General features: G+C 41.8%; 9 protein-coding genes across 9 annotated transcripts; 4 read left to right on the top strand and 5 right to left on the bottom strand.

Moving 5' to 3' along the window:
• Positions 1-811: 811 nt before the first annotated feature.
• On the top strand, positions 812-1171 carry PKNH_1137700 (transmembrane protein 234, putative; the record flags this gene model as incomplete). Its single annotated transcript, XM_039114150.1, has 1 exon — positions 812-1171. The coding sequence occupies one exon, from the start codon at positions 812-814 to the stop codon at positions 1169-1171; it is 360 nt and encodes a 119-aa protein (XP_038969769.1).
• A 306-nt stretch (positions 1172-1477) lies between these two features.
• Positions 1478-2182, top strand: PKNH_1137600 (conserved Plasmodium protein, unknown function; the record flags this gene model as incomplete). The annotated part of the gene is made up of 1 exon (XM_002261511.1): positions 1478-2182. The coding sequence occupies one exon, from the start codon at positions 1478-1480 to the stop codon at positions 2180-2182; it is 705 nt and encodes a 234-aa protein (XP_002261547.1).
• A 326-nt stretch (positions 2183-2508) lies between these two features.
• PKNH_1137500 (conserved Plasmodium protein, unknown function) lies at positions 2509-2874 on the bottom strand (the record flags this gene model as incomplete). The annotated part of the gene is made up of 1 exon (XM_002261510.1): positions 2509-2874. The coding sequence occupies one exon, from the start codon at positions 2872-2874 to the stop codon at positions 2509-2511; it is 366 nt and encodes a 121-aa protein (XP_002261546.1).
• A 753-nt stretch (positions 2875-3627) lies between these two features.
• PKNH_1137400 (cytoplasmic tRNA 2-thiolation protein 1, putative) lies at positions 3628-4842 on the bottom strand (the record flags this gene model as incomplete). Its single annotated transcript, XM_002261509.1, has 1 exon — positions 3628-4842. One exon carries the CDS (start codon positions 4840-4842, stop codon positions 3628-3630), a length of 1215 nt encoding a protein of 404 aa, XP_002261545.1.
• Positions 4843-5956: 1114 nt separating this feature from the next.
• On the bottom strand, positions 5957-7000 carry PKNH_1137300 (6-cysteine protein P12, putative; the record flags this gene model as incomplete). Its single annotated transcript, XM_002261508.1, has 1 exon — positions 5957-7000. One exon carries the CDS (start codon positions 6998-7000, stop codon positions 5957-5959), a length of 1044 nt encoding a protein of 347 aa, XP_002261544.1.
• A 1120-nt stretch (positions 7001-8120) lies between these two features.
• Positions 8121-9353, bottom strand: PKNH_1137200 (6-cysteine protein; the record flags this gene model as incomplete). Its single annotated transcript, XM_002261507.1, has 1 exon — positions 8121-9353. The coding sequence occupies one exon, from the start codon at positions 9351-9353 to the stop codon at positions 8121-8123; it is 1233 nt and encodes a 410-aa protein (XP_002261543.1).
• A 1843-nt stretch (positions 9354-11196) lies between these two features.
• PKNH_1137100 (nucleolar GTP-binding protein 1, putative) lies at positions 11197-13323 on the top strand (the record flags this gene model as incomplete). The annotated part of the gene is made up of 1 exon (XM_002261506.1): positions 11197-13323. The coding sequence occupies one exon, from the start codon at positions 11197-11199 to the stop codon at positions 13321-13323; it is 2127 nt and encodes a 708-aa protein (XP_002261542.1).
• A 1228-nt stretch (positions 13324-14551) lies between these two features.
• Positions 14552-16803, bottom strand: PKNH_1137000 (conserved Plasmodium protein, unknown function; the record flags this gene model as incomplete). The annotated part of the gene is made up of 6 exons (XM_002261505.1): positions 14552-14594; positions 15030-15063; positions 15922-15972; positions 16209-16318; positions 16433-16528; positions 16772-16803. 6 exons carry the CDS (start codon positions 16801-16803, stop codon positions 14552-14554), a joined length of 366 nt encoding a protein of 121 aa, XP_002261541.1.
• Positions 16804-19410: 2607 nt separating this feature from the next.
• Positions 19411-20223, top strand: PKNH_1136900 (conserved Plasmodium protein, unknown function; the record flags this gene model as incomplete). The annotated part of the gene is made up of 4 exons (XM_002261504.1): positions 19411-19467; positions 19675-19730; positions 19943-20006; positions 20170-20223. 4 exons carry the CDS (start codon positions 19411-19413, stop codon positions 20221-20223), a joined length of 231 nt encoding a protein of 76 aa, XP_002261540.1.
• Positions 20224-21145: the final 922 nt, after the last annotated feature.

Here is a 21145-nt window from a genome sequence, read left to right as displayed (position 1 = left end):
GTCTTTCCTTCTTGATGCGTGACGCATACTTGTTCTCTATGCAGAAGCGTGAAATTTTTCAGGCCGGAGGCATCCACGTTTTCGAAAAAGCAGTATGTCCTTAAAAAATGAACTTTCCCGTGGAGGGGGAGGGGGTAACTCTGCTCACAAGTGTCGGGTGACAACTTTCGGATGGCACAATTTGACCGGGCCGTTGCACCGCAAAGACAGCGTGCGCAATTTCGCCCTCCGCGGCGATGGACAATTCACAAAGATACAAACCCAATTTGAAATTTGAAAAAACTGCAGCACAATGGCGAACAAGTTAATTAAAAAAAGAAGAAAAAAAAAAAAAAAAAAAAAAAACTTCCAACAAATGAACAAATCAACAAACCAAAACAAGTGTGCGCATGCACGAGGGAATACAACTCTTCGGGGAATACGTTCGCGCATTTTTTTTTTTTTGCGGTGCTTTGGGGGGGAATAAATTGAAAAATAAAAAAATACGAAATGTACGGAAAAAGCAGCAATGCAACTAGAGGATATACGCCCAGTGGGGAAACCTTTCCTTCTTTTTTTTTTTTTTTTTTTTTTTTTTTTTTTTTTTTTTTTTTTGCTATTCATTATTGTTTTTTTTTTTTTTTTCACTCCTATGTTCCTGCAAAAAAATGTTCCCATGTGTAGGCAGAAGGCCGCGGTGAGGAAGGCACTTAAGGCATTTTATTTGTTCCCGCCAAATGTTGTAATGTAGGGGCATATACACATAAAAGGAGTGAATTAGTCCAAAGGAGTCAAGCATCGACGTGGCTGCTACGGAATGCCTTCCTAAAACATGCAGTTGGCTCTTTACCTCTTAGTGGGAATTCTCTGGGGATGCACAAATGCATTCATGAAAAGAGGATGCTCAAGAAGGGATGAAGAAAAAGAGAAGGGTCTCCTTCGTGACACAATTGATATACTTAAGAATTGGTATGTCGTAATCCCATATTTGTTTAACCAAGCAGGATCTGCACTTTATTATTACCTGTTACGGAAGGCAGACATATCTTTGGTAATGCCTCTGTGTAATATCCTCTCCTTTTTTTTCACCTTCCTCACTGAAATGATACTTCTTAAGAAGACCTTCTCCTTCAAGTCCGTCCTTGGGTTGTCTTTCGTGAGCGTCGGGCTGTTTCTCTGCCTGGGCGTTTAGGGGAACCACAACCCATCACAGACACCATCATCTGCTTGGATTCCAAATTGTCAATCCCCCCCACTCCGATCGCATTGCCCATTGGCACAAGATAGGGAACTATTCGCTGCGCTCACCTTAACACAGCAGGTAAAACATAGCACCCGCCAAAGATATAACTTGCCGCTTCGGATGACAAGGATGGATCATGCTCAGAGAAGGAGCAGAGCGAATTGTAGAAAGAACCCCCTTGAAAAACGCTGAGCACACACAAAGGAGCATTTTACCCTCATGAACAAGTCCACCTTCACGAAAATTTAAGACCAAATGGGAAACAGGTCCAAAATTTTAATCGCTCTGGGGAATGAAATAAAAAGGGGAGTTGCATCCCATCAGTGCAAAGGAGATGTCCCCAGAATGTACGTAAATTACCTACGCCAAAGGTACAACATGGACGAATGGCACCACGCCAGTAACGTTAATTCTTTCATTTGTGAGAAGAACAACATTATTTTAATCAAACCAGTAACTTCCTTGGAAAAGAACAGTGGACTGGTAATAAAAAATATTTTAAATTATTTAAATTGTGAAGATTTAAAAAATGTGTGCATAATTTTACCTGACTTGTACAGGTCAATTGGCAAATTTAAATACAAAAACTACACCAAAATTTATGAAAAACTGGGGCCAGATTTTTACAACATCTTAAATTCAAACATAATTAACAACGTCTTAAATAACAACTTTCTGCAGCTGTGTATTGGTGTGAGTAATTATCCAAACGAAGTAAAAAATGGCGTTGCAAGCACCTTGCAGGAATGCCTGAACGATGGTGAGCTGAAAAAAATTTTTAAAACTTTTCAGCTAGCTGACGAATATTTTAATAAAAAAGTTATGAACAGCAAGGTGATAACAACCAATTATATTCACCTTAAGGAAAAGTATCCTGCGATGGAACCTCAGAAGAGCTTCAGGAGGAGTACGGCCAGTCGTAGGTACATCTTGGATGTTTATCGCCACATGTACAAGTAGCATCCATCATGTCTGTTTAATGTTAAGAGGGGAAAAAGTTGTATGCGTGTCATTTTGTGTGCGTTTGTATGGCCCTACCAACTCACTTTCCCACATTGCGTTAATTTTTTTTTTTTTTTTTTGACTGTGGAAAGAAGAGAGGCATCGCACTGAACGATCCATCTATCATCTTTCTATGTGCACATATTCCGTTAGCCATTTTTTTTTTTCGTCTGTTTTGCACACTTGGAGTGGCATAAAAAAAGAAAAAAAAAGACCTCCACAACAGGCGTGGAGCCGAACAGATTAACCTATCCGGGATTCCCAAAGAAATGATCACTTCATACCTACAGGAGAACCGGCTTACACCGGCTGTTTATCTCTGCAATGACCACATCGAACATCTCGTTTATCTTCATATTTATGTCTTCACATGTTAAGCTCTTAATAAAACTATCACACTTGATGAGCCAGCTGTAATACTCACTTATGTTGGTGCTTGCAGCTCCTCTCATGTGACTAGCATCCTTCATCATTTTGGCAACTGCGTTTGTGTGTTTTTTAATTGCGTAATCGCATTCCTTGAAACTGATTTTTATGCTGTTGTCTTCTCTTAAAGTGTGCTTTTTTCTTTCTATGCTTTCCTGCACCCTCCGGATGGAGGAGAGATAGGTTTCCTCTACGAGGTTTGTGCCTTGGTCAGTTTTGCTCATTTTGGGGTGTGCAATGAGGGGGAATTGGCGTTGAAACTAGGCGGTAACAATAAAACACGGTGCACACTGGTTAACACTGCGACTTATAGGAGAGGGGGGGGGGAGATAAAACTGGACTCGCTAAAAAAAGCGCACCCGCAGTTGCAGCTTCGTGTGTGTAGGGGGAAAAGACAACCAAAACAACTACTTCTACAGCGAAGTGGGGAAGGGACAACAATTTTTAAATTGGCTAGCTGGGAAAAAAAAAAAAAAAAAATGACAATGCGGTAGGAGAGTAAATAAAATAGCTACTCCAAGCAGTTTTTCACTTCTCCACAAATGGACCCCCACCTGACATGCGGTGCTCCCCCATTTGGTTACGACTCCGTTTTTCCTCCAACGAGCAGAAGAAGACAAATATTAAAAAGGGAACAGAAGGGGTACTCCACGGTTAACAGTTGGTGTACGTACAAACACACACAAAAAAAAAAAAAAAAAAAAAAATAATAATAATAATAATAATAATAATAATAATAAATTAAAACATAAAACAATGTGTACTCAACATACAAGCCGACATGAGCAACCCGAACGTAGACCACTGAAAGGATCGTTTATGCAATGGCTTCGCGGATGGTGTGCAGGGCCAGCAAGGGGTTACAAATCCCTAACCTTATAAAATGTGCATGAAAAAAAAAAGAAAAAAAGAAAAAAGAAACTTATGAGCTGCGCGATTAGCGCTTTATGGTGATGTGGATTATGTACCACCTGATTTTAAGCAGGAGCTTCTGCACCACCTCCTACATTTGCATTGTTATCACTTTTGGCACCTTCCACACGAGTACCAGGATCGTACCGTATGGGGATGCGCCGCTTCTCCCCATTCTTCTTCATCTTCTTCTTCGTATTGGCGTACAGAAAGGAGTTGTCTTTATAATTTCGAAGCCCCTCCACGATGAGGCAAGCTTTGCACACAGGGTTGGACGTGTACACTCCACAGCGCGTGCACACCTGCAGCACCTTCCTCCTGCTGCTGTTATGATAAAAAAATTCGGATGAATGAATAATGTTAAGTATGAATTGCGGGTTTATCATCTCCAGGTCTTTTATGAAGCTCCGTAAGTTTCCACGGAATGAGTTGGGGGAGTATGTACATTCCGTGCTGAAGTAATCTAGCTTTTTATAAAATGCGTATAGGACAATTTCCTTCTCGTAACACCACATAAGGGGCTTCAGTCGGGGCAGGAAAAACGTATGTTCCTCTTCCGGAGGGGCGGACTCCACATGGGTGGAAGGGGGGCCTCCTATTAGGGCATCTGGATTGCCCGTTGAACTTGGGGACCTGTGTCCAGGCTCGACTGCGGTCGCTTCTCCTCCCGTGCACTCGCCGCCACAGCATGCCCCGAACTTTGCTTTTTCCATCTCTGATGTTCCCATCTTCATTTCTGACATTGAGTCCACCCCCTTGGCGAGCTTCTCCAGATCACCCCGACACATGTTCATAAGAATCGTCTCTGCCAGGTCATCTGCATTATGCCCCGTCACTAGCTTGGTGGCATTAAATAGTAGTGCACCCCTCTCCATGGCCTGTCTCCGAAAAACACCACAAACAGTGCAGTTATTCTTCTTCCCGATAAAACTAACAACGGTGTCCATAGTGTAGGTGAAAATATCTTCAAATTTTAAGACTTTAAGGGGCAAATTATATTTCTCCTGAAGCTTAAATACAATCTTTAGTGAGTCATCACGGTAACCTTTTATGCCCTCGTCGATGGCCAAGAGGAATAAATCCCACTTGTAGTTGTACTTCCTCTTTATGTGAACAAGTACATGTGCTAACACGCTAGAATCTTTTCCACCCGACACGGCAATGCAAATTTTGTCCTTGTCGTGAAACATGTTTTTCTTTACGATGGTAGCATGCACGTCTTCTTCAAAGCACTCGGTGAAGCACTCCCTGCAGAGCTTTCTCCTGTTGGAGGGTTTCATCATGCAGACATTTTTCTCCCCGCATTGTTCGCAGGGCGGCTTCGTGTACCCCCCTCCCTCCATCGTGTTGGAAGAAGTAACCGGTAACAGTTGGTAACCGGTAACAGTTGGTAACCGGTAACAGTTGGTAACCGGTAACAGTTGGTAACCGGTAACAGTTGGTAACCGGTAACAGGAAGTAACCGGTAACAGTTGGTAACCGGTAACAGGAAGTAACCGGTAACAGGAAGTAACCGGTAACAGTTGGTAACCGGTAACAGTTGGTAACCGGTAACAGTTGGTAACCGGTAACAGTTGGTAACCGGTAACAGGTAAACCGGTAACGAGGTAACCGGTAAACGGTAAAGCGGTTAAACAGTTACACTCCATGTGGGGTCACATCCCCTTTGGAGGGAGTCTTCCCGCTAAGAATACCTGAACCCTCAGCTACGGTCCGCACGCATCTTTTCCCCCAATAGGTGTACCTTTTTCAGATAAAACTCCCCCCATGCAACGAGCGCGTTATTACTTCTGCGAGTCTCTCCGCCCTTTTTATACGGATGACATGTGGAGGGGTGCTCAATTTGCCCTCCCCTTGCTTTCTCTGCTGAGTTGCATCCTTTTGATGCTTACGCTCCTGGAGGGGAAAAAAGAAACAGCGTCGAGCAGAAAAAAAGTGGAAGGGGAACGGACAGCACGAAGTTTGACGGAGTGGAGAATAATGAACTCAACACCTTGCTAGGCCATACACCGGCGGAAGTGTTGCCCCGACCAGGCGGGTAAAGGGAGGTTGTCAATCTGCTCCGTGAAAAAGCAGGATATAGCTAAATTAAAAGGGCATAAAAAATTGGCAAAGTTAATAAAAAATAAATAAATAAAAATAGCTAGTTAGTATGACCAGGTCAGGTGAAAAACTATTCCAAGTGACGCCAAAAAAAAAAAAAAAAAAAAAATATGAACAAAAAAATATGAACAAAATATATGAACAAAATATATGAACAAAAAAAAAAAAAAAGTGCTCGGGCAAGGGGTCCTTTTCCTCCCCCGAGGAGTATATTCCTCAAAGTGTCCCAATAGCTAGTGGGTTAATAATTTATGGAGCTCCTGCTTCCCCCCCATCAACCATACATGACAACTACAATAAAAAGTAAAGGACTCCTGAGAGTAAAAGGAAGAGGAAAACCCCCCTTCCTGTGGCTACTGTTGCACCACTGCGACCCTGCAAAACGTTCATCCCACCCGCTTCACTCATACTAATTCCGTCACTGGAAGTAGCGATAAACTCAAAATGGGCAACCAATCTCTTTTCCTCTAAAACACATGTACAAAAGAAGTTCATACTTTGGTATATCCTTTCTGGAACACGAGCATAGAAGACTTTGTTGTAATGATCCATCACTAAATCTGTAAGGTTAACCTTGGATTGAAGTTGTTCTTTCTTGCCACTCAGGTTAAATCCTTGTAGAAAACATTCCTCAGGCTTGATGGAATAATTAGATGGGCACTTAAAGCCAATGAATTTCCCTTCCGTAGCTCTAACTTTACAAATGACATCGTCTTCGTTTTCAATATTTTTGTAAAAATTCACATCATACCCTTTCGTGAATAGGGTAGATGTATTTTGAGTGAAATCACATCCATCAATTCTTTGTGGAAGAGTAGGAATTACAACTTCTACAATTCCTGTGTTAAAGATATCTTTATCGTATATAAGTCCACTTTTTTTTTTGACTCTTATTTTTGCTTTATTTTGGCATATGCAGTAAATTGCCTTTTTTTCACTGTCCATATTTGGTGCCACACGAAAGGATACATCATCGTAATTTCTTTTATCTCTTGAGTTGTATTTGTTCTGTTTCCTCTTCACAATGGCTGCGACTCCGTGAAGATACTGCACCAAGTTCTGTGTGTTTTTTATCGACTTGGATGTGTACACTTGTTCAAAACAGTTATTTGGCAATAACTCATATTTATTTTTTTCGGATCCACATTTTATTACTACTTTGTCGAACACGTCTGGTTTTAGAGAACATATTCTTTCTCTATTCGTCATTTGCTGATCATCAAAATCGAGGACTAACTCATCATTGAAATCACATGTGTGTGTGAATGCTTCCACCGACGTGGATATGCACCAGATGAGGAGCTGCCCCCACAGGGAGGCCTTCACAATTCGCATGGCTGGAAGAGGTAGAGAGAAGGTATGGAGTTGGTGGGAAAGGAACAGGTGGTTCTGGTGGAGGTTGTGCCAACAACACCGGTGATCGTGGTAGTGGTGATGATGAAGCGGTGAGAGGATAGGTCAACGCGGTAGCCGTGCGATGCGTAAGAGGGGGCGAAGATTCCAATGCTGTCTTCCTCTTCCGACAGTGCGTCGCGTTACTTCGCAGCGTCTAACTCAACTCTTGCACTTGTTCGTATTCATGGGTACTCATTCGTTCGTACTTTCTTCCCTTTTACCCATGAATAAATGGACGAAAATTTTTTTTTTTTTTGGAAACACACGCGTGCCAAAACGGAGGTGAGGGGTAGCGCCATCCCGGATAGGGAAAGTCACGTCAGATGCAATGTACGAAAAACTCGGACAAACTGCAACGCGCCCAACAACAGATCGCCGCTTGCGAGGGGGTGCACTACAGGTGGCGTGGCGAATTACACACACCGCAACGCCGGACGCGGGACCCGTTTCCCAGAAGACGCGCGACATGCACCGACACACGTTTGTGGACACTGCGAGAAAAAAAAAAAAAAAAAAAAAAAAAAAAAAAAAAAAAAAAAAAAAATATTCCTCATTCAGTCAACTCGTATTAACGTGCCACGCTTACGATTTTTACTTTTATCCGTTCACCATACACGTGCATTAGGAGATAATTTACCGCACTTTGGTCGACGCCAACCATCGCATGATGCCGCATCAGGTCAGACAACAGTCGCTTACCAAAACAAACGAATTTATTTTAATAGTGTACGGGTTGGAGGGGGGAGACAATAAAAAGGACGTAGGAAAAAGGAAATCAAAAAAAAAAAAAAAAATATATAAAATAAAATAAAATAAAATGAGTGAAGCAGCCATAAAAATGAATGACTCGAACAGGAAAAGGTACGTAGGCGTACGCAACGGTAGTGAATGCTACGAATGGTGCAGTTTTACAAAAAAAAAAAAAAAAAAAAAAAAAAAAAAAAAATGGGATGTGTGCAGAATTAACATTGCAACAATCTGTTAAATGCACAGTTACACGGATTCTACCTAACCGCACCGTGTATGAACTACTCCTCCTCGATTCGTCACCCCGCATTTCTCACAGACACAGCACCAGTAGTAGGATTACCACTAACACGTAGAGCAAACGGAAGTGAAAGCCAAAGGATTCGTAATTGTGGTACACAAAGTTTGCCTGCAAGGGAGGCGCCTCCGGGATATCCATGCGAACACAGAGGCAAGTGAATCCAGGGGGGTTTTCATTTCTGTCAAGAGAAAAAGTTGCAAAAGACATCCTCCTGTTGCTATCCATATGAAACGTAACATGGTGTTTAATCAACTCACTCATCCTGACAATGCTATCTTTGTACAACACTCTATCGAAACAATTAGATGGGTACATCTCATAACCAGAGGGGCATACCAACCCCAAGTACACTTCCCTCTTTGTTATTTTGACGTTACAAATAATTCCTTTATCCTTGGCATCGTTTACTTCTTCTGAGGTGTAAAATTGAGAGAAGGCCGTTTTGTTTCTCTCCGCTAGTTCTTCTGCACTAGGACCAGCATTCCGCCAGAAGGCCCAATCACCCGTTGTGTTTCTGTTAGCTTCATCTACCGCAGGTAGCTCTCCCTCTACCTCAAGTATATTTTCTCTACCTCCTCTGTGATCGAAGTCGCAACCAAAGACGATGTTCTTTCTGAGATGAACCCGCATGATACCCCTGGTCCCCATTTTGTTATTCCAAAAACTCAAGCTATTATCACATGTGCACTCAAAAATAATATTTCGGTAAATGGTCGGTGGAATAAAAACCTTCCTGATGCTTAAAGAGTCCGTATCTATATTTTCCAGTTGGACTCCTTTTAACACATTATTTAATTTTTTCTTATTCCCGTTATGCATCCGGACTTTTTCAAAGCATTCCATCGGTCTTATTTCTACTCCGATGTAATCTTCTGTGTTCCTCTTCGGGCAGACGAAAGTGAGTACTTCCATTCCTTTAGTAAATTGTACGCAGCGTTGTACTGGCTCGTCCGTATGGGCATCACTTAAAGGGGCACTACCTGCATGGAGCTCCGCTTGAACCAACAAAGGCACTATTTCATTTTCTGTGGTGGATACATTTAGAGGGCCTCTTGAAAAGTCGCATATCCCTTTCACCTGATTGGCCATATGAGAGAAGGCGTTCTGGGGGGGATGGTCATCCCCTTCATCGGGGTACTTCCATGAGGGGATGGATCTATGCCTCTGTTTCTGGACGGGGAGATGGTACACCAAGAGACTCAGCAGAAGGAAGAGGCGAAGGAAGGAAAAGTGGCGAACCCTCATTTTCTCCTCTTCCACTTTACCTACATAAGAGCGATTGTTTTTCCATGAGGTAGCCGCTTTTTCCAGGTGGACACATCCGCAGGTAGGTAACTACACAGACACGTTTTTCACGTAGATAGGCACTACACAGGGTGTGTCTTTGCGTGGTGCCTTATCCCCCCCCCCTTGTCCCTAGCCCCACCTTTGGCCATGCGTCTCTCCTCTCTGTGCTGAAGATGCCAAGGAACGACATGAAGGGGGTAGGAACATTCGCCTGCGTAACACAGCTTGGGGATCCCAGGGGAAAAAAAAAAAAAAAAAATAATTAAAGAGTAATCATAAATAGGATGGCCCTAAAAGGATAGTCAAGAAGGAGAACACACCTTCCCGTACTTTGCGCCCTTCTAGCGACTTACTCATTCCCCCTCCTTCCCTTCGTCAACATGCTTCCATGCGAGAAACTGAAGGAAATAATGCGAAAAGGGGGCGGGACATTGCTCCCGGTACAATCCTTTCAATCGTGTTGTAAACGGTGGTGGTAAAATATTCCTCTTCAAAAATGTAAAATGTAATTAGAAAAAAAAAAAAAAAAAAATCCAGCAACACGTGTATAATATAGTTTACCACACTTTCGCGGTTAATTTTTTCTTTTTTTTTTTTTTTTTTTTTTTTTGAATAGATTTTCCCGTCCTGGCTCACATGAGCATAGCTCCCCGTGGGCTGTGCTTTTACCCCAAAATGAGGGATCCCCCAACGTGTACTTTTTCTGAAGAATTCCAGAGTTGCAAAAATAACTTCCTTGTTGGTAAGCTGTGGTTCGTCCTTCCTCTATATTTCTGCACGCCCAGTTCTGGCTGCCGTTTTTACTTACTCAGAAAATTTCGCAGTTGGCCGAGTTCATTAATCTGTGTTGCGCTCGGTTTGCCGCATTTATTTCTTTTGCTTTTTTAACGCGCTTCTTTTTATTTTCCATTCCGATTACTTCTCCACCGATGGGGGGAAAAGAGAAGGAAAAAAAAAAAAAGAACAAGCACAAACAGAAACAGAAACGGAAACAAAGAGTTGCCTCAACGGGGGGGTCACAGTTCGTCCCTACTTCACAACGCGCTCATCCTGACAATTTCCTGCAACCCGGGGCCCCTCACTCTTATCCACTTCAAATTGTCTCCGCCGTTGCGGACGATATTCAAACGGGCACAATGCGGGGGATACCCATCCCCCCCTCACAGGGCGACGAGATTCTGCATGCAGCGGCGAGGAGTAAAGAAAAAAAAAAAAAAAAAAAAAAAAAAAAGTGCATACGTAATGGCGTATACGCATATGTACGTGTTAACGCCACGCGTGCTATAGCTTCTTTTTTTTTCGAGGTAGCCGCCTAGAAGTAGCAAAAAATCGCCATCCTCCACTCATCATATAGCGCCTTACGTAGAACGGGGAAATAACCATAAAGATTAGCCACGATCACTTTTCCGGTTGAAAAAAAATGTATCCTTTCACTTTTTTTTTTTTTTTTTTTTTTTTTTTTTTTTAATTCTCCCTACTTTGAAGTGGAGAAAAGGCAAGTACCACTTTTTTCTTTTACTCTTTTCATTCGAACTGAAAAGAGAGGAACCATGCCGAAATGATTACTCGATCGGTCAAACAAATCGTTAGGGAAAAAACGTTAAGCATGAGTTTACCGCTGTGGCTTTTTTTTTTTTTTTGCAATTCTATAAAAGGAGGAAAGTCCCTCCTTCCAGTTGGAACTTTGCCTATATATAATATAATTTGACTTTTTTTTTTTTTTTTTTTTTTTTTTTTTGCTTTTTTTATATTCTCCGCCCTTTCGGCGTTACATATTTATTTTCCCAACCTGTTTGTCAAAATGAAGGAGTCCAGTCTGTACCGGTTCAAGGACATCAAGCCGGTGGTGAACGCGAAGGAGTTGGTGGACGTGGTACTCTCAAGGACGCAAAGAAAAACTCCCACGGAAATCCACAAGGGATTCAAAATAACGAGAATAAGGAACTTCTACATGAGGAAGGTAAAAATGTGCCAGGAGCTATTCCGAGAAAAGTTACAAACAATAATAAACGATTTTCCCAAACTAGACGATATCCATCCCTTCTATTCTGATTTGGCTAATATATTGTACGACAGGGACCATTACAAGTTAGCCTTGGGACAATGTAGTTATGCAGTAAAATCAGTAAAGCGCATTTGTCAGGATTATATAAAATTATTAAAATTCAGTTCATCTCTTTACAAATGTAAGATGCTAAAAATCAGTGCTCTAGGACGTATGTGTAAAATGGTAAAGAAATTACAACCCAGTTTAATTTACTTAGAAGAAGTCAGACAGAACTTAACCCGGCTCCCATCCATAAATCCTCATAAGAAAACCATATTATTAGCTGGTGCTCCTAATGTAGGGAAATCTTCATTTATTAATATTGTCTCTAGAGCTAATGTTGAGGTGCAACCATATTCCTTTACCACAACAAATCTGTACGTAGGTCATTTCGACCATAAATTAAACAGGTTCCAAGTTATTGACACTCCAGGGTTGCTAGACCGATCATTAGAAAATAGAAACACCATAGAAATGACAACCATCACTGCACTAGCACACATTAATGGAGTTATCCTTTTTATTATCGATATTAGTGAGGAATGTGGCATGTCCATTAAGGAGCAGGTTAATCTTTTTCACTCTATTAGAACTCTTTTTCGAAACAAATCTGTCGTAATTGGCTTTAATAAAATCGACAAAACGAATTTGGATAGTCTCTCTGTTGATAATAAAATGCTCATCAAAGAAATTCTGGACGATGCTAAGGTTCCCGTGAAATTCTGCTCCTTCAGTACACTCACCGGGGTCGGTGTGGAAGAAGCAAAGGAGGTCGCTTGTGATATGCTTAAAAGTGATCAGACTGCCGAATTTCAGCTGAATCGAGAAAATTTACTTAACGCAAAGTTTGGTGAGCGTAAAGTCAACCAGGAACGCGCGCCTTTCATTCCGGAGTCTGTCATCCGCGAACGCCAGGAGAGGAAAGAGCGGGAGGAGCGAGAGAAGGCCGCGAAGGATGGGAAAGCAATGCAGGGTAACGAAGATGACGCCACGAAGACGGTCAACTCGGTAGACGCGGATGGAAACATTGTCACTGACAAGACAGTTCCGCTCACGATGCGAGAAGCCAAGCTGAAGAAGAAGAATAAGTCCAGGCAGAGCTACCTGAGCAATCGCAAAGATGACCGTGTCCTGCAAATCGACCTGCAAAACGAGCGCGGAGGTGCAGGTGTCTACTCTGTAGACGTGAGAAGCGTGTATGACATAAAGGAGGAACACAAATATGATGTAATCCCCGAAATATACAACGGAAAAAATATCAGCGATTTTGTAGATTTGGATATAGAGCAGAAGTTACTAGAATTGGAAAAGGAAGAGCAGGAACTGTTCGATCAAGACGCAGAGATCGACCCCATGTGGTTTAAAACGAAAAGAATTTTGGAGCGCATGGCCCTCCGACTAAAGGGACTGAAACTCAATGCCAAGTTAAATGAGGAGAAGCAACCATTGTATCACAAGAAGAACAAAACAATTGACGAAATGGGCAAAAAATTGGATACTCTCAAATTGGACAAGGAAAAGATACTCGAAAGTATGACCGAACGGGCCAGAAGAAAGGGCACACTAAAGGAAGCGGCCAAGAATAATGGTTCGAAGAAGGGATCTACCAAAAGCCTCCTGAACGCGCAGAAAGTGAAGAAGGATATTTGCAAGAAGAAACAAATTAAGGATAACGTGTATGGAGACCCAACCAAAAAGTCCAAGATTTTCCAGAGCACATCAACCGAGTTACAGAGGAAAAAGGCCTACAAGCTTAACAAAGTTGCGTACAGGAAAATCGAAAAAGGAACAAAGGGTGAAGCGGACCGCTCGATTCCTGCGAAGAAACCGCGACACTTATTTTCGGGAAAGAGATCCATAGGAAAAACCTCCCGACGTTGATCCCTGCTTCGCGCCCTGATATGGAAATATAACAGCTAGCCAAAGGAAGAAAAAAAAAAAAAAATGTTACAAATGGCTAGCTGAAAAAAAAAGAAAAAATATATATTGCCAGTTCAGGTAGCTAGCCATTTTTGAACTTCCTGTGCATGTCCATTTAATGCAAAGATTGGCTTCGTTTTTTCGGCCAACTTGCAGCGCCTATTCGTGGGGAAGTATTTCCCCTGATTTTTACTCCACCTTTTGTAACAGCATTTTGCGGTTAACATTTGCTCTAACATTTACGCTAACTTTTATTCCCACCTGCGGGATAAATCCGTCCGCCCATTCAGACGGGCTGCTTCCACGGCGTGGTTAAATTGTCGTATGTCTTAATTCGCACACTTTTTTTAACTCCAAAGGAGGATCGATCCTCCGTTTTCGAGGGCGCTTTGGAGTCCTCGCTTGTGGGGAATCCAATTCGAGTTGTATTTAAAAAAAAAAAAAAAAAAAAAAACAGAAGGGGTTAAAATTGTACTCGCACGGCGGGGGGAGTGCAAAAGTGTACAGGCAAATTATTACGAAATGGATGCAAAAATTGTGCGAAAGGTCTACAAGGTGCAAACTGCAAAGACGATTGTTGCACGAAGGATTGTCCGAACGACTGTGCAGACATGTGTGTGGCAGACACGCAGGGATGTGTATGTGGTATGGCGCGGTCACAACCAAATTTCTTGCAAAAAGTGGCCTACCGGATGGGGGAAAAAGAAAGCACAGGCACGTGGATACTCATGTATGCACATACATATATATATATCTACATGCATATATATGTATATATATATGTGCACGTGCTTTGGTAGGCGAGCCACTTGGGCACACTATCCCCCTGTCGCCGCTACACCTACACAACTGTTCCACGCACACAGGAATAATCCACAGAACATACACATGTCCACGCCCCCCTCTCTGCTATATGCTTCGACGGTACTAACTGACAGTTGGAGGGCGACATTCCCACTAGGGTATGGTACAAAAACGAGAGAAACAAAACTCCACTCCAAAGTTAATCACTCCATGAACAAGAATAATATGTGTAGGTCGTATAAACGCTGGCACAATGCTGACGCTAGGTTCAGAAATTTATACGAATATGGCACTGATTCTGGCAGTTTGTTTTCCCTTTTTAATCTTTCCGAAAAACAATCTTGTGAGGACAATTCACTGCATTCTCTCTGCTCATGTAAGAAGGTTACAATGGCAACTCATTAATGCTCCTAATGGAAAACCAACTGCTTCAATATCACAATTATTTACATAGCATGGGAAAGAAAAAAAAAAAAAAAAAAAAAAATATATATATATATGTATATATGTTAAAGATGTATTTATGTATAGAGGGAATGGGAAGAGTTGACTCCCCTGATTGGACACTCAGTTTTTCATGTGCACAAAATCGCGTGCCCACATTTACACACCCACTCATACATGTACTCGTGATGGGTTATAAAGAATGGCATGAAAAGGAGAAAACACACGCTGACCGTAATATAGGTGGATGGTAAAAATGGATGGGGACAAAATGAAGGGAGCCCACTGATTGCACTAATCACACTCATCACACTCATCACACTCATCACACTCATCACACTCATCACGCGGGTACTCCCGAACGGGGGAAAACACGCCCCCCAGTTGGTTCATTCCGACGTGCCTTAAAAAGTGCTAACCTTATTGTAGTCATATTTACACGTGATAGAATTACTACCAAGAGATGGGTGAAAAGGGGGGGGGGGGAGGAGGAAGTGTGAGAAAGTGCATAGCAACGCAAGCATGAATAGCAGGAAGGAGGCAACTCACGGGTGTGTAAAACCACGTGGCATGCGAATACAGATGTGCTTGCCCCCGCCTACCCCACCAACTCAATTCACTCTATTTGGAGGTTCACAACTCTCAACGGAAAGCAACAAAATGAAGCGTCTAAACACGTACATAGGAGGTTCCTCCACAAAGGGCAAAATACCATGTAGGGGCAAACACATACTCTGGGTTAGCTTTCTGGCTTGTGGCCAATTCAGCTTTGATGCCTGCGTGACCGGGGCGAACGCGTCAGGAAAGAATCAACAAGCCAAGTACGAAACGGTTGCGTGGGTAAGAAAAATGCTACCCCCGATAAGTGGGGGGTCACCGAATAAAAAGAAACAATCAAGATGGATATTTTCACCAAACAGTTACATATAAAAAAAAAAAAGATGCTCTCCTCCCCTCACACACATACAAGTGTGTACATATATGTATGCATACAACTCATAACACACTGTGCATGCATGTGTTCATAAAATATATACATCTATCTTGGGCTGAAGAAGGGTGGGGGAAAAAAAAAAAAAAAAAAAAACACGGACAAGACGAGGGAATAACCGTAGAAGTGAAGCAGTCGCTCAGGTGGGTGCGTCGAGACGGGCGCATCGATGGGGTTGCCGCATGTGGTCACGCACCTCAGATCTCCTTCTCTCACTCTCACACATGTACACTCTTTTGCTCTTTTTCGCCTGCATATTTTAAGCAAGCCTCTCTTTTTTTTTTTTTTTTTTTTTTCCTACTGGTATAATTTTATCATACATTGATATTCTTCTACTAGGTTGAGTAGCCAATCAGCCATTGAAATGGATTCTGTGGTGAAAAGAGATAGGAGAAGTAGTAAGGGGATGAGTGAAAGGTGGGAATAGTTCAAGAATCGATACGTTAACATACATACGGAGCCATGCACACTCATACACATGCATGCCCATGTGAGCGTCTATACATCTACTAAGGCCATTTTCTCCAAAGGGTATACCTCCGTAGTACGGTGACAACCATGGCCAACTGGCCGTTTTGCCGAATCACATCATGCAAGAAGGACTCACCAATTTTAGACGACTGCGTGATCAGGTCATCCAGCCCGTTAATGCTAATGGTGCTAATCAACGTGGAGTTCCGCTTTAGCAGGTCGTCCAGTCTGTTCGTCAGAGGGTTGCTGTGTTTGGGGGTGGCATGGAGGAACAAAGATGTGTAATCGAAAAGAGTATCCCTTTATGGTGTACCTATGGACCCACTTTTATTTTTTTCTATACTCTCCAGATGGACTCACGTTTTCAGGTGTTTGCCATAGGCGAAGCTCGAAAACTGGGGTACGCTGTTCATGTAGAGCTTGTAGTTGTTGTTGCCACAGAATTTGGCGGCAAACCTGCGGGGGCGATGGTAGGAGGATAGGTCAAGGGTGAATCGGTATCATCGGCTAAGGGATATAATCGGCGAATCGATAGCGTAAAAAACATATCACGGAAAGGAACAGGGAGAACGGTTTTATCTATCCCCCTGCCCTAACACAATTGTGTAAAACACACATTTGGAAAAGCCATTTCACTCAACTTCCCTTTTTTTTTTTTTTTTTCTTTGTCATATGAACATATCGAGAGTTGAGTCCTACCTCATGGAGCTCCTAAAAGCTGCATACTTCATTTTGTGCGTTGTTCATTTGGCAAATTTTTGTTGGTACTTTTTGTAGGGGAATCCTTCTCCTTAACGAGCCCTAAAAGTTGCGCATTTGCTCGTTTCGGCTTATGGATGTACACTTTTTCTCCTCACGATTTCTTCCTTTTTTCCGTGATTCACTCGATTCGATAACTACTAAAATAGTTTTAGCTACTTGACTTTTCTTTGCCACTTTGCTGATTCTAGTTTATTTCAGATGACTCTGAATATTATATAATTTATGGGTATAACACAGTTTAGTGGAGCTTGGTGTATTATATATTTTTTTTTATTATTTTTTATTTATTATTATTATTTTTTTTTTTTCGCACGCGGGAGTGTTAGCAATAGTACTCCTCCCTCCCCAAACGTGTGCGCTCCCCTTGACACCATGTGACGCCTTCTTACGGACCAACGTTGTGTAGGCCACGTTCGAATGAATACCGATTAATATTCTCGTGCACCCCGTGAACATAAAGAACATCTCCCGTTCGTATGCTCAAGAGGATTCCTTCCCCCGGGATGATATTTTTCTACACTTCTCTTCAAATGTGCTGAGGCACTTTGCCCATAACACATGGGCAAATGAAAACATTTTTTTTATTTTTTATTTTATTATTTTTTTTTTTTGCACCATTAAGGGGAGTGCACTGGAGGAGCGACGTTGGTGAAGAAGAGGCTCACAAAAAAAAAAAAAAAAAATAGCTACGTTATATATAGTGTACTTAGTGCCATTTACACTTTTTCTTTCTTTTTTTTCTTTTTTCTTCGCTATTCCTTGAACCAAAGTAAATTTTCGCCGATGCGTTAATCCCCACATTGTTATTGTCACGCAACACCTATTCGTTCTTTTTTCCACTTATACTTACACACGTTTGTGGCACTGTCGATCGCCACAGATTCCAGTACATGTATCGCATCGATGTACTGACATGTAGCAGAAATGATGACAACCTTATGGAGGCAGAATCGTCACCTTTGTAGCCACCCCCAATGTAGGATGGTATCTACCACATATGCGTTAACTTAACAGGAAAACGAACGGACGATAAAATTTGGGAGGTGTGGTGCCTAAAACAACGCATGTGCATATGTGTCACCGACCACATGGATCATCCATGTAAGCACAAAAAAGAACCAAGTGAGCTACAAGGTATGCGAGAAGAATGTATTTTTTTTTTTTTTTTTTTTTTTTTTTTTCATATTGACGTGCTCCCCAGATGATTATTCGGTGATCTAATTTGTGTGATTTCCCCTTCTTATGGCTATCTCCAAATGAGGTAGAAACTGCTAACGGTGGTTACGGAACACCCTTCACCATACCCTCGATTGTGGAAGCGGGTTACGTGGATATGCGTGTGGGGGAGATGTTCTAACTCTTGATGCTCACCCGCTGTGTTGTCAAGCAGGTATACTCTGGTCATAGCAAATGGGAGGCGTTCACCAAAGGACGAGTGGATAAAACGATCTCCATGTCATTTTGATTCGTGAATTATCTCCATTGAGACATCCATTTTGGTTACACCTACGGGTGAAGATTACTAACGGAGTGAAGTTGTACAGCAGCGGGGTTCCCTTCCTTTCTCGTCTTCTTTTTTTTATTTTTACAATTGTAAAGGCCAATTTATAGTGGCAACTGTGATAGGAAGGCAGAGCGCTGCGGTAGTATGTTTTTCAACACAAAGTTGTTCATAAAGGAAGGTGAGTGTTTGTGCGTTTTCTTCCCCTATGAGGTGGAATGAAGTGGGAGATCCACTTGTCCATGTTTTCTTCCCACTGATGCGACTCCTTCGCTTTGCACACAACCACGGGGGAACCACAATTTTGATTCAACTTGGCCTTAATTTATTGCGCCTACCAAAGGGGAATACTCTTTCGTGTGATCTCTGTATGTCTCTGTCGGAAGACAAAAACGCGCTTGAAAAGTAATGAACTTTGTTTGTTCCAGCTTTCTCAACGCCAAGCGGATGAGAGCACTCCTTTTTCCAGTTGTTTCTTTCCCGTATATTGAATTCCAAGGCATTAAGAAGGCGAAAAACGGGGATAATAGAGAAAATATATATGTACATATGAGGAACTAGCCAAAATGCGCACGTAAAAAAAATATATGTACAACTGGCAATATTGTGCATGTAAAAAAAAAAAAAAAAAAAAAAAAAATATATATATATATATATATATTATATATATATACATATGAACAACTGGCCACATTGTGCATGTACAAAAAAAAAAGAAAACGTATGAACAACTAGCTAAATTATCCTCTTCAAAAGAAAAAAGAAAAAAAAAAAAAAACTTACAAAGTGGCAAATTTGTGAAAATAAGAGAAACAAACCGATTGACGGATTAACGGAATGACGAATTGACGCATTACGCGCAGCTTCGCCAGCCCTGCGGATAAGCAAAAATAAAAAAACACGAACAGCAAGAAGGAACAGAAAAGGCAGAGAGATAAAGAGGGAGTATTATAAGGCGCACATCCTACACTGGAATGAAAGCATCTGCACGAGTAGCTGTACAATCCCACTGAGTACGGAGCGCGAGAAGCAAGCACGCTTTATTATTCTTGTTTATTTTGCTTGACCGTGGAAAATGAAGCTTTTTGCCCTTCTAAGCACTGTGCTCAGTCTGTACTTTGCCTCAGCACAGGTAATGCCACGGAGGGAAGAGTCGTGCTCGTGACGTGACCGAGGGTGAAAATAAAGCGCTCGGACAACGAATAAAACGGAATTGTAAAACACCGTGATGAGAAGAAGTTACGACACGGTTGGGAGCTCCTCCTTCATTCTGTCTCTTTCCCCCACTTTATTTTATTTTATTTATATATATATATATTTTTTTTTTTCCTTTTAACAGACGGGCGTAGTGTACGATGAGAATCAGACGAATGTTCAATTCCATGTGACCTTGTGGTAAGCACACATCGTTGTCTGCATCCGATTGTTCCTTTCATGGCAGTTCTGCTGGTTTGTAATCGGTCCACCCCCTTACGTATTACCAGGGGGAAATTCCCATCCATCAGTAGCTAATCAATCATCGATCGTAAACTGTTATACATTCTTGCACACCTTTCCACGTCATTATATATATTTTTTTCTGTTTTTTTTTCCTTTCCCAACGACAGGATCGTATTGACACTAATCACGGCATTTATCCTGGGAACCTACGCCACCTTCCAAATTGCCAACGTATGGAGAGGAAGAAGAGAGCACTTGCGAGTGATGTGTGCACCCTGCCCTTCGTCCATGAGGCCAGTCACTCCGATATGTTTACCTATCCACTTTGCATTCATGATTGTGTTGATGATTGTAATTATTTATTTTTTTTTTCCACCCACCCCCTCCCCTACAGACGAAGGACTCGCTGTTGTACTCCAAAATCAACACCTCGAGCAACCAAAAATGAAAAATAAAAACGTCGAGCTAGTCACTTGATCTTTTTTTTTTTTTTTTTTTTTTTTTTGTTCCGTTCCACCTTGGCGTTTTCACCAAGTGGCCAAAAGTTAATTTTTTTTTTTTCCAATTATAAAAAAACGTTACTTCTACACATGGTACCTTGAGTACCTCCCCCCAATTGATGGGTATCACTCAAACGTAAGCGTTTCTCAGGGTGTACGTTGTATGGCCCACATTGTGGTGTGATGCCTCCTCTTGCAATATAACCACAGCGTGGTTACATATTCTTCCCTCCATTTTTCCTCCACTTTTTTTTTTTTTTTTTGTCTGCCCCCTATGGCGATGTGCATGCTTACTCCCCAAAAGAGATAACTCACCGAACTGTTAACATAATTAAAAATAGCTAGTTAAATAGATCGCTGAATAGTGTGATAAACAAGCGGAAAAATTGAAACACTCAGGACGATATTCCCGTCAAAGTAGGAATTATATTTTGTCGTAACTTAATCCACGGGGGGATCCACACGTCAGTGTTTTAATATATAGTTTCCTCCAGATGCAGATGTACGTTTCTTCCTTTGTTCATAACATAAATGCAGCGAAATGTGCCCGTGACTCTTCGGTCCTTCCTCACAGAGCAATTCCCGGGATGAACAACTTGGACGTGTTGAATGTTACCTACATGGGGGAATGTTCCACCACCCATCTATTCCACCCTATACAATCCCCTTGGGAAAGCAACTTTTTTTTTTTTTTTTTTTTTTTGTCACGTGCAATTTAGGAGCGCACCGTTTACAGTAAATTTGGCAATGCCGCAAGGTGACCTATTCACCTGCTCGACTTTTTCTTTCTTTTTTTTTTTTTTTTTTAATTCTCTCATGAATGTAAAATCGCAAAGAGGGGCGTTGCCAAATGTGCAGGAGAAGAATCCC

This window comes from Plasmodium knowlesi (genome assembly GCF_000006355.2).
Source record: "Plasmodium knowlesi strain H genome assembly, chromosome: 11".
In the NCBI taxonomy this organism is placed as follows: domain Eukaryota; phylum Apicomplexa; class Aconoidasida; order Haemosporida; family Plasmodiidae; genus Plasmodium; species Plasmodium knowlesi.
The sequence above is the reverse complement of the archived record's forward strand: the minus strand, read 5'-3'. Positions and strand labels throughout refer to the sequence as shown.